The following is an 18,475-nucleotide window of genomic DNA, read 5'->3' as shown; positions in this document are numbered from 1 at the left end:
TCGCAAGAATGCGCGCAAATTTTTTAAACAGAACATAATAAAAATTGTACATTTAACAATACGTCTAGACTGTCTAAAAAAAAAAAATAGATCCGTACGATTCGTCGTTACTAAAGACGAAGAGCCTCCCGAGAATCTTACGATATACCTCGTCATCGACATTCATCCCGATTGGTACATACGCGTTAATATTTTTTAGAGCCACCGTTTCCCACTGCATCGTCGAAAACGATCGCTATTCTTCACAATTCGTTATACTTGCACGGTTCGACTCATTAGTATTTCCATCGAGCGAGTGTCTATTATGTTCCAATGTTTGTATTCCCACTTTTATTCCGATCATCCCAGTGGTTCTCAACACGATGCTACGAGGAAAGTGTTATCCGAGGATTAGCATCGAATCGACGACGTTTGGTCTTAACCGAAAATTCTCGTTTAATCCCGTTCGAACGACAGATGCACAACCACGAAACCGCAATTGCAACTGTGGTTAATGAATAATATGAACAGAGATCCCGGGTACATCTACGCTTTCACGGGATTATCTCGATACTCTTGCTCTTCCATGGACTGAGAGCCTCTGTCGGAACACCTGAATACTTAATAAATGGATAAAATTAACATTAATAACGACTGTCTGTGACCGATCCACATCTTATCCGACGACCAATGCGCTCGACAGTCGTGTCTGACACATGCCCTAAGAAAGTTACTTGAAGAAGGTGGATCCTCGATCCTCTACCTTCTTCTTGGCTTCAACTGTCTCGGTCGCGACGAGCTTTTTAACCGATACGTGATCGATTCCGCAACATGGACTCGGAGGAATATACCAACAAATTGTCGAGGAAAGAGGTAAACCGCATTTTCAACCCCTTACCGATCGAGCGCGAGAATCTGTTACCAAAGTTGGGATCGCTTTTGGGAGAAAGTTACTTCCCCTTTTTTCTTCTCGATCAGACACGCTGTAAAACTTACATTGAACAAATGCTCGAACAACGAACACCTTTACCAAATGTTTCCAAGTATTCGCATATTGTACAGTAAGGAGCAAAATTGAACATACGGCATTTTAACGAAAAGTAATTTTTTATTCGATATTTTCATGTAGTTGTAATAATAGCAAAATGGTAAAATAACTTTTATAACTCTAAAACAGTAAAATAATTTTTTAACGAAGGCTCCATCAATAAATTAGTATTCTCCCATTCGAATTTTTCCCAGGGGTGGCCGAACACCCTGTATATTAAAAATATTCTGATCACTTTCCTAGTCATTTCTACTGTTTACTTTTTACTATAGTGTTATAAGAAAATTCGTTTAGTGTATTTGAAAAAAGGCTAGCAGTTACAGTGAGCAGTGCTCACCCAACAACGATAGCTGATTTGTGACAAAGAGTGCAAGAACAATGGTATTCCATTACATCAGAATATTACGAAAATTTAGTATTAAGTATGTCTAAACATATTGAAACAATTATCAAGGTTAAAGGGTCTATGAACGAAATATCAAGCGTACCAAAATTTGAAATGTTTACTCAAAATTAATCGCGGTGCAAAACCGATTACAAGGGAAAAAATCGTACGAAACGAAAGAAATAATGGTATCGCAAATATTAAAGTTTAGAAAAGCCAGAAAATTTTAGATAATGCCAAGTATTTTGTCTTTCGTTTAACTGAACAGTTCATCATGCAAGATGATTCTTACTAGGTACTAGGTCTTTTATTCGTACGATGAGCGCGATAAAAACAATGATACGGTGTTTTTTCAGTCGGAAAACGATAGCAATAACGAGGACTGCGCGCACTCGCCGATATTGTTGGATTTGGACAAAAACTCTAAACAGCAAGAGGTGCTAAGCCAGGAAGAAAGTTCTCCGTCCAAGTTACCGGCGGTCAATCAATATTTGCAGGATCAATTAATCAGAAACGGATCAGGTATATTTATCTCGTTAGAAAAATGTTAATTCTGTAAGAATAAGACGAAACAACGCACAGAAACCCGTCGCTAATGACCACGATGTTGATGCGAAGTAAAACTTTATATAAAAAAAAAAAAACGACTTCGCTATTAAGTATAAAACTGAAAGTATCGAAAATTAATATTTGGTCGAAAGTGCGTAGGATTTCGGGGGTATGTGTAATGACCAAAAATACTTGTAATTGACCCCTGTAATTAAATATAATTTTTTTAGAATGATTTGAAAATTTTTTTTCCGTCGAAAAATTTCACACCTTCTCAAATTTTTTTCTCGAAAGTGGATAGGATTTCGGAGGTATGTCTATTAACCAAAAATGATTGTAATTGACCCCCGCAACCGCACATAATTTTTCCAAAACAATTTGAAATTTTTTTTTCCGTCGAAAAATTTCAAACCTTCTCGAATTTTTTGCTCAAAAATGGTTAGGAATTCAGAAGTACGTCTATTTATAAAAAATGTTTGTAATTGACCCCTGTAACTAAATATAATTTTTTTAGTATGATTTGAAATTTTTTATTCTTATCCAAAAATTTCAGTACCTACTCGAATTTTTTTCTCGAAAGTGGATAGGATTTCGGGGGTATGTGTATTCACCAAAAATGATTGTAATTGACCCCCGCAACTGACTATAATTCTTCCAGACCGATTTGAAATTTTCGAATTTAATTATTGATAACTTTTTAACGAAGCCTCCATCGACAAATTGGTAGTCTTGATTTTCGTCTTATTTTGGCCTCCAGAATCCCCCATTAAAATTTTTCCCAGGTGTGGCCGATCACCCTGTATCTATTATAACAATTTCGTCAGGCTCCGACCGCAATTATACGAATTACGAATTTATTTAAGAGAACAAGCCTCGCCGAGCGGTCTGTTATGCACGTTTTACAGAATATTTATTTGCAGAAAATTTAGAAATAATTTGCCGGCAATCTATAAGGAGAACGTGGCAAGATGGACACTATGAGGATCGCCAGGAAAATAGCGATCGAGTGTTTGTGATCCGAGTTCCCGAACCGGAAGTAATTAATACTCATCCGCATTTAGAAATTCTCCATGAAACCAACATTAAGTCGGTACAACGAGAAGCGTCGCAAACAGAAAAAGGTGCGGAAAAAAAAAAATACAAAATTTCACGTTCTGTAGTATACTGATATGAACCGTATCACTGATCGCGAGAGATGAGTGGATATTACAATTCCCAGAGTATTTATGACGCATCTAACGACGATTACAGGTAGCGATCGCTCGTTTTCGAAACTCACCTCTCGAAGTTTTTAGGATTACGAAAATTTCGTATCGTTTCTAATACGATTTTAAACTAACTACTAAACTCTTGAAGGTCTTGATAGATTTGGGAGTATTGGTAGTTTCGATAGCAGTTGTCGCATAATAAAATCGGTTTAAACATAAAAAAAAATGGTATTATTACAATGTTATCTCGTTTCGTCGTTGAATATTTAAATAGAACTTACGAGACCAGTTGGATCCACCGTATATCACCGTTTGACTTTTTCTTACGGGAATACTTAAAAGATAGTGTGCATTTGTATCCTCTTACTAGTGTTCAAGACATTCGATATCGTATTCGTTTAAAAATGTCGAAAATTACAGAAAGAGAAGAGTTACTTAGGCAATCATTTGAGAGCCGTTGCAGTTCGTAGAACAGTGCGAGAAAATTGGACCGGAATAATCGAAGAAAAAGGAAAGAAGAATCTGAATTTTCTTCTTTCATATAAATCGTTCTTAATCTTCTAAATCGATCTATACATACAGGGTGGTCGGCCACCCCTGGGAAAAATTTTAATGGGGGATTCTAGAGTCCAAACTAAGACAAAAATCAAGAATACCAATTTCTTGATTGAGGCTTCGTTAAAAAGTTATTAACGTTTAAAGTTCCGCTCGTACTGAATTTTTTTCTCGAAAATGCGCAAGATTTCGGGGGTATGTCTATTCACCAAGAATGATTGAAATTGACCCCCGCAATCGAAAATAATTTTTCCAAAACGATTTGAAATTTTTTTTTTTTCGTCAAAAAATTTCACACCTTCTCGAATTTTTTGCTCGAAACTGGTTAGGAATTCAGAAGTACGTCTATTTATAAAAAATGTTTGTAATTAACCCCTGTAACCGAAAATAATTTTTCCAGAACGATTTGAAATTTTTTTTTTTTGTCAGGCACCTATTTAGATTTTCGGTAAGGAATTTTTTTCTCGAAAGTGCGTAGGATTTCGGGGGTATGTGTAATGACCAAAAATGATTGCAATTAACCCCCGCAACCGAAAGTAATTTTTCCAGAACGATTTGAAATTTTTGAATTTCATTGTTAATAACTTTTTAACGAAGCCTCCATCAACAAATTGGTATTCTTGATTTTCGTCTTATTTTTGCCTCTAGAATCCCCCATTAAAATTTTTCCCAGAGGTGGCCGAACACCCTGTATATTCGCTTTTGTACAACCAATACTATTGTATGCAATTAACAAACTGTTACCAAAGGCTGTTATACCGAATACCGAATTGATTACAATTATATTGGTATTAATCTAAACCGCTGTCTCGTTATTTACAACCTACAAACGTTTTCTTAATGAATCGAAAAAGAACATTAATTATTTTTCAGACGAAAATAATCCTCACCTTTGATATTCTAATCGAGTCGGTTGATTTTCAGATTACAAGAAATCGGCTTGCGATCGAGAACGGACGAGAATGCGGGACATGAACCGCGCGTACGAACTTTTACGATCGAATCTACCGATTTGCAAACGGCCTGGAAAGAAACTGTCGAAAATCGAATCGCTGAGGCACGCGATCACCTACATCCGATACTTGCAGAGTCTTTTGGAACCACAATACAGCTACGTTCCAAACGTCCCTGAAAGAAGTTACTATGCCAGCAGCACGCCCGTCACGACGACAGCATCCTTCGATGTGCAACACCCTACTCGATGGGAATCATTCGCTTACTATCGTTACGATTACCACACTCCGTGCGTTACTTCTTCGCCGTCGACGTTATCCTCGCCTGTTCACTCTCTGGTACCATCCGAGCATAACGATCGACAATTCTTGTACGAGACACGGCCTTAGTAACTATTAATTACATATCTAGTGCCCACTGGTCAACGGTAAATATGCTATTCTTCGTCTGAGCGATCAATTCTAGTCCCTGTGTATGATTTTAATCGCGTAAATCAAAGTGAAATTGAAACATTGGCTCCAGTTACAGTAGTGCCCACATAAGTGACCGATGTCGTGACCGTGCTTGGTCATTTATGTGGGCATAATCTCAGAATGGGTTTTAATGGGAGATTCTAGGATACTAATTTGTTAATTGAGGCATTGTTAAAAAGTTATGGGAACATTTCCGGCCATACAGTACATTTTCGGTGAGGAATTTTTTTCTCGAAAGTGGGTAGGATTTCGGGGATATGCCTATTGATCAAAAATACTTGCAATTGACCCCCGCAACTGAAAATAATTTTTTTAAAACGATTTGAAATTTTTTAATTTTGTCAAAAAATTTGTCCACCTTCCTGAATTTTTTTCTCGAAACTGAGCAGGATTTGGGGGGTATGTCTATTGACCAAAAATGCTTGCAATTGACCCCCGCAACTGAAAATAATTTTCCCAGTACGATTTGAAATCTTTGAATTTAATTGTTAATAACTTTTTAACGAAGCCTCCATTAACAAATTGGTATTCTTGATTTTCGTCTTATTTTGGCCTCTAGAGTCTCCCATTAAAATTTTTCCCAGGCACGCTCGATGTTCGAAGCCGTTTGGCTTCTAAGAATCGGTGGGGGATAACTCTGGTCACTTATGTGGGCAAAAATTCGGTCACTTATGTGGGCACTACTGTATTTTTTAAACGCAAACTGAAACTCGACTTTTTTTAATAACAGTGAGAAAGGTAAATAGTAGACATCCTTTCAACACGATTTACAATTTTAGCAAACTATTGCTAAAAACTAAACGAACGTGATAATTAGTACATTTTCATTTTCAGCTTCGTTGTTTTAGTAAATTTATAATTTTATAATCTGTCGTGGATTAAGAAAGGCATGAAAATCCATATAATTCCGTTAATTTTTTCGTCTTATATTTTTCAAACCGAAGTGAAAGAATTTCTTTTTCTGTTATTTTCTATTCCAGTGTACATAAATAAATAGAAAGTTAAACAGCTTGATTAGTAAAGGATACAAACTATTGTTTACAATTTGTGGACCAGTGTTATAAGACGTTGATAGTTCTTGGCTGTATCTCGTGCTGTTAAAAAATTTATTAACGCTCATATGTAAATTTCAGACTAACATAATATGTATATTTTACTTTACCTTAACCTTTTCAAATAATATAAAAAATGTACAGATTCAATCTTCATCGAAATGTATAAGTACAACATAAAGTACAAAATAACATAATTATTATTACATTTATCTATATATACATATCTCCTTATATTATAATATACATGTATATACTTTTACACATATAGTATTATTGATCGATATCAGCATACAATCAAACATATATTTGTAATAAAAACTTCTGAAAACAACCAAATGGAGCTTACTCTTCAGCCGTGTGTACTTTCGAAGAAAATTTATTTGTCATAGAGTTAGTAAATTCGTTCAATGGATATACTGAATAGTCTTTTATAAGCAATCGCGAAATTGTGACGAAACATTGTTGTTTCAAAGCGATTCGTACATATAGATTGTATATTGGCATTTCAAGATATGTAATAATAGACGAAATATATAGAAAAATAGCTTACAGAATTGTTTTGGAACATCCATGTCTTTAAAGAACGGCGATTCCGCCATGATGTAAACACGAAGCAGCAGAGACAATGAAACGTAGTTTATATAGAAACGAAGGGGCTCAGTCGAGCGCTTGCAGAGAACGATCCCTCTAGTGGCGAGTACGGTAAGTAATCCACAGTATTTTCAACGCAATGACTAAGAGAAGTATCGTCTCCAATAATTATTTATAAATAATTAGTTTGAATGAAAATCTTTGGAAATAGGTTGACAAACGAGACTAGAGAGAGAGAAAGAGAAAGAGGGTTAGAAATATCATGTATGCACGATAGGGATTAAATATTTCTGACAACTTAATAAATGGAACCATAGCTTGAACAATTAATTATTCTTTCTCTGCTATTAAATAAGGAACTTTTATAGTTTCATAGTACATTGTAATCCTTTGGATATAAACGCGTTGAATTGTCATAAACATTTAGTCTGAAATGTGGAACTTGTGAAAATGCGCCTTAAAGGCAGGACAGATTTACAGAACAATGGCATGAAGTATGAAACATTTGTGAAACAAGCAATTGAAATCGACATTTCTCGCCTCTTCGTTTCTATACTTCTCTATCGAAAGCCCGTCACACATTTCTCATTAATTTCGAATCGAGATAAACGCTATTTTCAATAATATGTCTTTCTTGCAAAGTGTCTTTAACAATCTCATCCCAGTTGTGAAAGCAGACGATGAGGAGTTGGTTGATCCTCAGAAAGCTCTTCGTGTAAGTAAAAATAGTTATGTAATATTCTCATCGTAATAATTCAAAATTTGTCTTTACAAAACTGTACGTAGATATTAGCATTCTATTGTTGAAATTAATATTATGTTTTCTTCTTAAATACAAAGATATAAACGAGAAAGAATTTAAAGAATGTAGCTTACCCGGTTTCTTATTATCATTTAGAAAACTCATTTATTATTATAAATGTTTGTTGTAATTTTAACCATATATAATTTTAAATTCGATACAAATTATTGAACAATAAACTGCTTTTAATTTCCACCAACTTATATTCATTTACATTTATTTGTATTCCTGTTACTTGCTGTTTAGAAGTACAAGTTTTAAGTAATACAAATTATATCAAAGTTAATTATTTTGAACTAAGCAGTTTATGGAAAATTTACAACATTTCTTTGCAATATATAATTGTTATAAATAATTATTTTTTTACAGGAAAAGTGTGCCATAAAATCTGCATGCTACAGTATGAAAGAAAAACTTGACACATGTAACGACCGTGTCAATTCAAGGAGTCAAACGCAAGAAACATGTCTCGAAGAATTAATTGATTATGTAGAATGCGTAGATCACTGTGTCGCAGAAACACTTTTTAGCAAGCTCAAATAAGATCATACTTTCGTCAAACATGGGTGATCGATATTAAGAGGTGTCATAAATTAATTTCATGCATTATAGATGTACAATTAACATTAGGAATAAACGATAATTTATCAATTAGTATTAATTTCTGTCAACTCTCCTTCTTTTTATCTGTATTTAAAATTTAATAACTATAAATTTAACAAATTTTCAACAAGAGTAATTATATAATACAGTAAAATATACATACTAAAATTCATATAGAATTATACAAGACTCTCAGTATATCTTTCATGAAAAATGCATATGGAATGACATTTATTTTATTTACATATGAATGTATTTTTATTATTTACGTTTCTTTCACTCAACACCTACTTGTAATACATCAAAACATACTGCACATACACGTACTGGTTTATTTAGTCCAAATTTTACAATTGGAACATCTTGACCAGAACATTTATTGCACAAAATTCGACCACAGTGGCGGCTAGAAAAAAAATTTTTTCTAATTAGTCTTACGTAAATCCTATATACATTTATACGTATCTTTGTATGATTATTTCATAATTTCTGTACCAATGATGTTTTCGCATTGTGAGAGAAAATTTTGTACCACACTCCAAACAAAGGTCTTTATCTGCCCACGGTGCTTCTTGAGTTAAAGAATCCAGCAGTCTGTAGAGTAATTGTTTCGTCGCTACTTGATAGTTAAAAATTGTAATGCCTTCTTTATTCATGGACCCCAAACATGCGCCAGCTTTTACCAAAGTACGGCAAAGCTGGCCGTTGCCTTTCATGTAGGCGATCAGTAATGGAGTATTACCTTCTAAATCTTAAACAGAATATTTATTTTAATCCAGTTTATTATTATCGAAATTGAAATCTTATCAAATATTGTGTAATATGATATAAAGGTTTCTAATTAGATGCAATTTTATTTTGATGATAAAAATATGTGTGTCTTCTTAGATATTCTTATATCTTATTCTTTACCTGCATTATTTACTGGGTATTGTGACATACATTCCAAGAAAAGCTCACAGATAGTTGCAGCGTTATCTTTACCACATCTGGCTAATTCATGTAGGGGATTTCTTCCTTTAAGATTCACTGCTTCTGCGTCTAGCGTACATTCAGTTAGGAGTGTTCTTACAACCGATACATGACCTTCTCTTACAGCTACGTGTAACGCATTGTCACCGTCCGCATTTACTGCATCGAAATTAATATTGTTCTACAAAAAATGAAAAATGAATCTTATTATTTTGTATCAAATATTATCAAAACCAAATCTCGTGAGCAACACTAAATATTCAGTAAACTTCTTTAATAATGGAGATACTAATTTGTTATAATAATATTCTTATGTACAAATGTATAAATTATCTTACATTACCTGTAGTAAAGCGGATACAATCATAGCATGACCGGCCTTTGCTGCAGCATGTAACGCGGTATTTCTGTTTGCATCCGTATCGTTAACGCGCGCATCGGCCAAAATTAAACTTCGTACCAATATTTCATTTCCAGAAACTGCAGCAAGATGCAACGGTGGAGTTTGTGTCACATCGTGAACTCGGGAATTCACATCTACCTAAAAAATAACAATCGTCGGTTCGTTTAACTCTTTTCTTTAAGTGTTTTAAAATGTATTTATTTTCATAATTCAGAATATGTAATTTAAAAATGTTCACCTGTATAGATAACAGGAACAAAATGCTTTCCATGTCAATTTTTTGTATGGCAGTATGTAAAAAGTTTCTGCCTTTATTATCGTATTGTTCGGCAGCTTTGGGTAGTCGTTCCAATATTGCTTGGGCGGCTTTATTGTTTCGAAATGTTAAAGCTGTTGCAAACGGTGTTAAACCTTTCTTATCTCGTTTATTTAAATCTATGCTAGGATGACAAAGCAACAAAGAAATAATTTGTGAATGTTGATTTTGTATGGCCACGTGAACTGGAGTTTTCCCTTCTGCGTCTCGAGCATTCACATTAGCGCCATGTTCTATAAGTGTCTGAACAACTTGTTCTAGACCCCATTGACAGCACAAATGCAACGGGGTACATTCGTCTCTTGCTTCGTCGCCACCTGCGCCATCTAGACCAGGTCTCCTTGGTGCATTCAAGTCGCATCCACTAAAATATAAATCATGACTACGAGTAGCCCAAAAAATAAATCGATACTAGCATTCTAAATGTATTAGATACCTTCTTATAAGGAATTGTGCAATATCTTCTTTGTTATCGTCAATTGCTCTATGTAATAATGTTTGTTGACAACCATCTGGACCAGGGCTCCAACAATCAGTATCCGCTCCATACTTAACTAGAATAGATGCTATATCCTCTTGGTCTGAATCTAGTGCATCCCACAATGGGCATCCCACTGAAGTATCTACGCCTCTCTTACAAAGAGCCTCTACAACTTCACCCAGTCTACAATGTACAGAAAGTTGCAACGGTGTCTCTCCATTTACAGTCCTAAGCAAATAAAAGATTTCAATTATTCAAGATGTTAGAAATGATTCTTCAAGGACTCTTAAGAAACAAAGTCTTAATATTATGTTTATACAAAGTAAGGAGAAACCATAGCACAACCGGGCAACGGAAGAGTTTCGTGTAAAAAATTATTCTTTTCAATTCTTTCAGTTCTACTGTTTTTATTACAGAAACCTGTCTTCAACTCGGTACATAAGACCTTAGAGTTCCAACTTCGGCTTGTTCCGAGTCATTAAATCCACAGTAGTCCTGAAATATATCAGAAATCTTTAATCTCTACTCAGAGTCCGTGTATCTTTAATTTGATGACAACACAATTTACAGTTTTTTTAAACAAACCATACTTCCATTAAATGCACACAAACCTAGTAGGTTTTTTAAATGAATTTTCTCGAGAATAAAAAAATTACTTCTGATCGTGCTACGATTTCGTTCTTACTCTATGTAACTCTGTTTACCTAGCATTCATGCCTGCACCGTTTTCTAATAAAAAGATTGCTGTTGCTGAATCCTCTTTCAATATTGCTTGATGCAATAATGTCAGACCTTCTTCGTTACATTGATTAATATTTGCTCCAGCTTTTATCAAAGCCAAAACAATATCTTTACCTCTCTTAAATGGAGCTTTTATAGCTAAGCTCAAAGGTGTTTCGTTATCGTTATTTTTTAAATTTATTTGAGACTTTGAATTGGGAGCATTCAATAATTCAACTACTATATCAAAATATAAATTTGAAACAGCAAAATGTATTGGTGCATCGCCGGTAGACAATGTAACTTCGTCTACCGGAAAATCATTCTTCAATAAAGCTTGAGTTAAATTTCTCGAACCAACTTTGCAAGCCTCGTGTAATACCAAGCATCCGTCGTTATTTTTTTTCATTAAATTATCCTTGCAATGATCAATTAAAAATAACGCCGCTTCTTCTTTGCATTCTCTGGTCAAAACGTGGAGCAAAGTGTCTCCTGTGTTTTTGTATATGGGATTAGGAGTTGCACCCTTTGATAAAAGTTTTATAGCAAAATATTCGACGAACGGCTCTATTTTCAACGCGATACACAACGGAGTATCATTTTCATTGGTAATTTTATCTAAGTTTATGCTCGGACATTCTAGTAAAATATCAAAAAGAGATTCATTCTTTTCCCAGATACAGCTATGCAAAGCAGTCCTACAAAGTAAAAGGTAGCAATAGTAAAAGTATTAAAAGCATTTACGGTGGAATAGAAATTACTAAGAAATTATACCATCCTCTATTATTCTGCAAATTAGGATCGATACCGGCGCGAAGTAATTGAGATCCAATTGCTAACATATTCCCTGCTTTATGCTTTACTACCAAATGCAAAGCCGAGCATCCTTCTAATTCCTCAAAATGTTTTGCGTCCCGTGCGTTTCCTGTGATTTTTACAGTCTCGCATAACTGTTGTGTATTACCACTACTTTCCAGTTGCTCTATTATAAACTCTGCCGAATAAGAATCTCCCTTGAAAATTGCAGCTTGGAGCAACGAAAGACCCCTCGAATCTTTTGCACTTAAGTCAGCCCCGTGCCCAACTAAAATACGAGCTAACGATGGTTGATGTGTTTTTAAAGCAACTTCTAAAGGCACTTCCCCTTTTTGATCAAGGGCATTAACAGCCTTCGATAACTGAAACACATGCAAGTCACATTTAATTCTGTTTGACGATAAAAATACATGTTTGTTGCAATAATTTATTTATTTTATTATGGAATGCGCATCATTCGCGCGCACATAATATATATTGTACTGGATACTTAAATTGCACAAAAAATAATTTGTCTAGTACTGTATTAAAAAACAGGTTGAGAACCACTATTTTGATTCTATGGTGGAACATATTGCGCATACGCCCAGCGGATGCACGCGTACGTATGTATATATGTATAACTGTTCTTGCATTTTTTTTAGTGTTAAACAACATAAACGCCAGTATAGAAAAGTAAGCGGAAAGGAACACGAAGATTATGTTTCGATATAACAGAAAATGTGGCTGTAAAGGACAGAAGGAAGATGACGTGTCGTATGATACAGTCATCTAACCACAATCAGCTTCTGGCCAAAAAAGTGTATACTGTCGCAAAATAGCCAACGATTAATAGAAATTCTGATGTTGCAATGTGACATGTAGTGAACGTTAATAAAGTGTTATTGGGAACGAGTGTCGGTGATTAATTGAATAATGCCTTAGAATTCTTTACGATATTTTTAAATAATTTTTAAACATCTAAATTACGAATCTCCGCGAGTCCCTTTGTACATACAAATATTGATATTTGTACATAAATACCTTAGATTTGTAAGTCTATTTTTTCTTTTTTTTAATTAAAAGTCGAGTACTTCGCATCTTGTAATTATTTGTTTAATAAATTAATCATTTTTTTTAAATATATATATCGACTTTTGTAAACATTTTTCTTCTTATTTTAAAAAATGTTACATTAATGTACTAATGCTTGTAATAATATATGAAATAAAATAGCTATATACTGACTAAAATTTATGTATTATGTAACAATAATTATAGCAACTAACAATCCAATTTTAATATTTTTGTAATCGTCTATTTAAAAACAATAATATTGATTCAGCACTAATACATTTTTCTTCAAGATAATGTTATAATTAATTTCGATATAACTATTATTTACTAAAATTTCTATTTAAAATATTTAAATATCAATTTTGTAAAATAAATTGTATAAGAGTACAAATAAATTAGTAACATATTCAATTAAATTTTTTATCTGTACAAAAAGTTATATAAAAATTATACAAATTATATCATTATAAATTGCATCTAACAGAAAAATGTTTATTAATTATACGCAAGTTGAAAAAGTATAGTTTGTAAAATAGAATGATCTTATCTTTAATCGATTAAATTGTTTCAGGATTTTGTAACGACGACGATGAATTAAACTAAGACGTAACTAAAAAAACTTAAATAGTATATACACGAAGATTATCTAATAACAGACATAAATAATGTTAAAAAAAATTTTCTTCTAAAATAAATATAAAATATTTTACCATTAATCGATTTTAATTCAAATGTAATTGAGATGACTTTCCAAATAAAGTTGAGACAAAGTGTATCAATTGCTGCAATTTTTGTGTGTATGTACACATTTAGGATGTTTGTGTTTTATATACAAAAGTTTATTCATTTGTTTTCCATTTATTATATTCTATGTTAAAATTACTATAGAATTTTTCACCGCTTTTCTTTAAATTATGAAAATATTTAACACTTTTAGATACGATAATACCGATAACGGCAGAGGGTATTTCATGCTTCAAATGTTTTGTGTCGCCGTCAGGACACGAAGAAAATAATTTGCTATGTTCACAATTTGATGGAAGTGCTCGATTTCAAGTGTACTGTCCTTCGTCAACACTTTGCAGGAAAAAAACTATTTACCACAAATTCAAAAGTAAGTGAATTTTTATTTTATTTCAAACCATAGAAATAAAAAAAGTATTATTATACTTAATGTATTATCGAAGTACTATTGATTCCGTGTGTTTGACAGCATCTATAGTCATGGCTGTGGAAAGAGATTGTGCACCTCAAAAGAGTACACTTCCAGTCTATAGTGAAGTAGATAAGAAATGGCAAAACAAAGAAGAAATTCACGAATCGGCTTATGAAGAAGATTGTTTTATCGGCGAAGACCGAGGAGCTCCGGGTGGTCCACCAGAATATTGCTTTTGTAGTTTTCATTTGTGCAATTCGTCAAAATCAATTAAAACGACGAATATATATCATATTTTTCTATTAATAACTACGTTGATATTTGTAACACTGATATAAAATTTGTACTCTAAGTAATTTTAGTCTTATAAGAATATTTTTATAAAATACTTTTCTTTCTAGTTATGCATAGAATATAAATGGTAAGTAAGGTATTGTAAAATTCAATTGTCAGAATTTAAAAGGATAATGAACATGTGATATAAAAATATTTAAATAAATAAACTGAAATAGTACTCAAACATACATTTACAAATTGTAAAAAAAATTGAATTAACGATAATAAAAATTGCGAGTATCTAACGTTCACGTTATGACGAGAAAAAGTATTTAAGTCTGATTTATTAAAAGGCAAAAGCAATAAAATCAGATCACCAAAATATAATTGTCGATATAAATATTAATACGCGTGTTATGTCACATTTTAAATGTAATATCCACAGTGTAAGAATAAATATAATTTATATCATCTTAAAATCTATAACTTACCCCTGAATTATTTTCCACTAAATATAAAAAAACCACATCTTCTCTCATCAATCGAACAGCAGCATGTAATGGGTATTTACTTTTTGTTTGTAATAATTTGTACAACAATGTACCAGGCATTTCCTTAAAATCTTCTCCAGTTAAATCTTCCTAAATGTACAGTTTCGATAAAATTATCTTATAGTTAGTACTAAAAGAAATTAACAAATTGTTTTTATCTTACCCAATGCGCTGAAATCAAGGAACTGCAATGTTCTTTTAATTTTTGGACCCCTAATTCTTCAGCAGCTGCATATAATTGTACGCAATCTTTGAGTCCCACAATTCCAATTAAATATTTCTCGCATTGCTCGACCAATTCTAACAATTGAAAATTGGATGCTGCTTTCATTAGATCCAATGTTAAATTCTCTTGAGATACTTTTCCCGTATAAATCCATTTTAGTAACACTAATCCAACTTTGGAGTCCAAATAAGTCCAATCTACAAATACATGTCTTAGAACTTAATTACGTATACATGAATATCTTATCGACCCCTTATTATTTTACCTAGAGTAGTTGCTTCTGAAAACGTTGAATCACTGAAAAATTCTGTTCTAGCCGACAAAATAAATTTATGAGCAGGTATTTCTTGATCCATTAATTTAATAGTTACGTCGCTATAAAACAAACAATTTATTAATTACAATTTATCGATTGCAAACAATTCATTTCAAAACATTATAGACCTGTAGCGATGTTGACCATACAATGATGCTATTGTTACCAAGAGTCTTCCAATAAATCCCGACTCTTGTTTATCAGCAGTAACAATAGCATATTCACGTTGAAGTTCTGCGTTTGTATTATATAAATTAACATACTGTTCTCTCAATAAAGACAAATGTTGATGCCATTTTTGTGCTTCCATAGTATCTTCTGAAATACATGCATGTAACACAGTTTTTATAACATATATTTTAAACTTACCCATTATTATAAAAGCAATTGTATCGACTCTTCTAATAAGCGATGTAAAAAATTATTGCATGTCCGTTTCTTTACAGTATCTTATATTTCTTCTGTATAATTAGTTTTACATAATAATAATAAAAAACAGATAATAATGATCAAACATCTTAGTACAAAAACTTTTAAAAGTAACTTTGACGTTTCGTTTATGCTTGGAAAATGTTTAATGAAATTCTATCATATATCACACGCCCACACACAGGATTACACATCTGTCACGCATGTATATACAGGACCTACTAGGCACCCAGGCCACTGATCTCTATATATTGGTTATGAGGGCCATCTGGATAGTGTTCATATACTAGTGCATTACGCAGAGCCTGGTAACCATTTCCCTTGGAGAAGTGACCTGATACGCGATCTGGTAACACTGGCCTGGTTAACTTTTCAGAGTAACTTTCTTCTTGTTCAAACGACGTAACGAACACTTTTGTGAATTTATTTTTCCAATTTTTCACTGTAGTTTCTAAACAAGAAGTTATAAAATCAACGTGTTACTTACTAGGAGCGATGTCGATGAAAGTAGAGTAAGTTTGGCGTGGCGAAATAGTGAATGTAATTTAGGAATAGATTAGATATCCCGTACCACAAATGATTATGTCAATAGTAATGAAAGTTGACTGTAGTCGGCGTTCAGCTGACAGATCGTTACACTAATAATGTAAAAACCGATTACAGTTGTTACTAAAGCTCTCAGATTCAGTGTTACTAGACCGGACACCGAATGCACCAGAAACACCTCATTCCGCTTTAGCACACTATGCCATATCACGTTTAAATTTCATATAAAAAGATCAAATAAATTTTTTCTCCATCTTTTCCAGGAAAGAATGAACTAAACGAAATCTTATACATTGTACACCTACGTAACTACTAAGAAGCATCAGGATCTTAGAATAGAGAAGTTCGACGGTTGATAGAACATTTTCCCGCCAATTCGATTAATCGATCCGTAGCTTAATTGTTCACTAATTACTCTTTTCTCGTAATTAAATTATGAACTTTTAGAATTTGATAATATAGTATAGACCCTTGGCGATATTAAAGGATATATTTTATAGTCATTCCCCTTGTAATTAAAAAGTTATTAATAAATATCAAAAGTCGGAATATTTACGATTGTATAACTGTCTGCTTTAATCGATGAATTATTAACTTTTCTACATTAATTTACATATTCTCGCTGTAACATGACCAAGTTGACATCCCTGGCAACATTCAAATTAACTCGTTATTAGCGACAATTCTCCAAATCGTTACGTTAAAAAATGTGTCAACTTCTGATATGTGATAATAATTACTTAATTATGGACAGAATGGATGTAGGTGTCCTTGACTCTCGTCCAGAGTCTAAACTATAGCATTAAACTTTAAAAGTTCATAAATAAATCTCAGGAAGAGAGTAATTAGTTGAGATATGCATGTTGTTTGAAAGGGTGGAAAATTTAAAATACAATAAATACTTTACCTATGATCATGTCATGAACATATGTGTATCCAATTATCTGAAAAATGCACACTCACAAAAAACTCTCTGTACAAGGAAAGACATTTCCACAAACTTACAACAATTCTGTATTTTCTAAGATGTATTTAAAAAATATATTCATAATAATATCATTTGTGAATTATATTCTTCATAACATACTCTAATAAAGAATAAAGTAACACAAATGGCAATTTGCTTTGCTCGGACATGTTATATTTTACATACACAAAAAGTGTTGAATTTCAATTCGTGTAACTTTTAGCCATGTTAATTTTATGATTGCAAATATCCCCTGAAAATAGATTAATTAATAATTGACTTTAATGGCATGAAATTTCATGTTAAAGAATACAGTTAGCCCTCTATCTCTTATCGTTATAGAAATAATAAAAATCTTACGGTAATTTCATCCTCATGAAAATCCAACAGGTAATAAATGATACAATGACGCTAATAAATCCAACGCATATTAGAAGAATTCTGTTAAGTTTAGGGGTCGATGGACTATGCGTTTGATCTAATACTATAAACCCAATTCCACCTAAAGTAAAAAGAAAACTAGATGCTAATCCTTCCATGATATATTGACCGTTTACACGATATGACATGAATGCCACCTATAATAGACAAATATGATATTGAAGAAATTGTTAAATATTAATAGAAAGCTATTCAATGTATGTTTACTTACAGGACGTGTATGACCATGTTCGTCGGACGTTGAACCTACGCTAGGTGGTTCCACAATTACGTCATATATTATACCTTTAAAAGATTAATTAGTCGTAAGTAATTTTGTATAAATGGAAAAAAAAATTATAAAGCATTCACGATCCACATAATCCTAACCTCCTGTTACTAGAAAATATGATAAAAGTATGAATGAAAAAACAACCATAGCACTAGGTTTTGCAAACCATGATGGCTTTTTTAATTTTAAGTTAGGCACTTCCAACACAGAGAACGGTACTCGGTATATATATTCCATATTTTAAAATGAATGAAAAGATACCATACGCTATATTACAATACAGTTGCCGACAGCTTTGATTCTCGGATACTGAAATGTGCCACTGACCGG

The 18,475-nt window shown here is 32.9% G+C and overlaps 5 protein-coding genes and 1 long non-coding RNA gene across 7 annotated transcripts; 3 read left to right on the top strand and 3 right to left on the bottom strand.

Annotated features, from left to right (window-relative positions):
- The first annotated feature begins 754 nt into the window (after nt 1-754).
- On the top strand, nt 755-5,097 carry Sage (salivary gland-expressed bHLH). The gene is made up of 4 exons (XM_076769098.1): nt 755-852; nt 1,769-1,934; nt 2,882-3,082; nt 4,649-5,097. The coding sequence occupies exons 1-4, from the start codon at nt 811-813 to the stop codon at nt 5,065-5,067; spliced, it is 828 nt and encodes a 275-aa protein (XP_076625213.1). The 5' UTR covers nt 755-810; the 3' UTR covers nt 5,068-5,097.
- A 2,154-nt stretch (nt 5,098-7,251) lies between these two features.
- Nucleotides 7,252-8,260, top strand: Uqcr-11 (Ubiquinol-cytochrome c reductase 11 kDa subunit). Its single transcript, XM_076767788.1, has 2 exons — nt 7,252-7,512; nt 7,969-8,260. The coding sequence occupies exons 1-2, from the start codon at nt 7,423-7,425 to the stop codon at nt 8,140-8,142; spliced, it is 264 nt and encodes an 87-aa protein (XP_076623903.1). The 5' UTR covers nt 7,252-7,422; the 3' UTR covers nt 8,143-8,260.
- Nucleotides 8,261-8,356: 96 nt separating this feature from the next.
- On the bottom strand, nt 8,357-16,791 carry LOC143343174 (rabankyrin-5). 2 transcript variants are annotated; one of them, XM_076767784.1, is made up of 13 exons: nt 16,408-16,791; nt 15,620-15,809; nt 15,441-15,550; nt 15,113-15,372; nt 14,890-15,039; nt 11,869-12,272; nt 11,079-11,792; nt 10,330-10,602; nt 9,816-10,257; nt 9,518-9,715; nt 9,115-9,355; nt 8,698-8,953; nt 8,357-8,608 (listed from the first exon to the last, which is right to left on the bottom strand). In XM_076767784.1, the coding sequence occupies exons 2-13, from the start codon at nt 15,799-15,801 to the stop codon at nt 8,479-8,481; spliced, it is 3,360 nt and encodes a 1,119-aa protein (XP_076623899.1). In that variant the 5' UTR covers nt 15,802-15,809; nt 16,408-16,791; the 3' UTR covers nt 8,357-8,478. The 2 variants fall into 2 exon arrangements, with proteins under 2 accessions (XP_076623899.1, XP_076623897.1); XM_076767782.1 differs by lacking the exon at nt 16,408-16,791 and adding an exon at nt 15,861-16,151.
- Nucleotides 12,509-14,874, top strand: LOC143343176 (uncharacterized). Its single transcript, XM_076767786.1, has 4 exons — nt 12,509-12,942; nt 13,538-13,763; nt 13,904-14,080; nt 14,180-14,874. Exons 2-4 carry the CDS (start codon nt 13,709-13,711, stop codon nt 14,458-14,460), a joined length of 513 nt encoding a protein of 170 aa, XP_076623901.1. The 5' UTR covers nt 12,509-12,942; nt 13,538-13,708; the 3' UTR covers nt 14,461-14,874.
- On the bottom strand, nt 16,142-17,393 carry LOC143343179 (uncharacterized). The gene is made up of 2 exons (XR_013079930.1): nt 17,374-17,393; nt 16,142-16,371 (listed from the first exon to the last, which is right to left on the bottom strand). It is a non-coding gene; the product is annotated as an uncharacterized LOC143343179 (long non-coding RNA).
- LOC143343177 (oligosaccharyltransferase complex subunit ostc) lies at nt 17,294-18,470 on the bottom strand. Its single transcript, XM_076767787.1, has 4 exons — nt 18,244-18,470; nt 18,086-18,159; nt 17,794-18,011; nt 17,294-17,686 (listed from the first exon to the last, which is right to left on the bottom strand). The coding sequence occupies exons 1-4, from the start codon at nt 18,380-18,382 to the stop codon at nt 17,668-17,670; spliced, it is 450 nt and encodes a 149-aa protein (XP_076623902.1). The 5' UTR covers nt 18,383-18,470; the 3' UTR covers nt 17,294-17,667.
- Between the last annotated feature and the right edge of the window lie 5 nt (nt 18,471-18,475).

This window comes from Colletes latitarsis, chromosome 7, assembly GCF_051014445.1.
Source record: "Colletes latitarsis isolate SP2378_abdomen chromosome 7, iyColLati1, whole genome shotgun sequence".
In the NCBI taxonomy this organism is placed as follows: Eukaryota; Metazoa; Arthropoda; class Insecta; order Hymenoptera; family Colletidae; genus Colletes; species Colletes latitarsis.
Note: the sequence above shows the minus strand (reverse complement) of the source record. Positions and strands in the feature narration are given on the sequence as shown.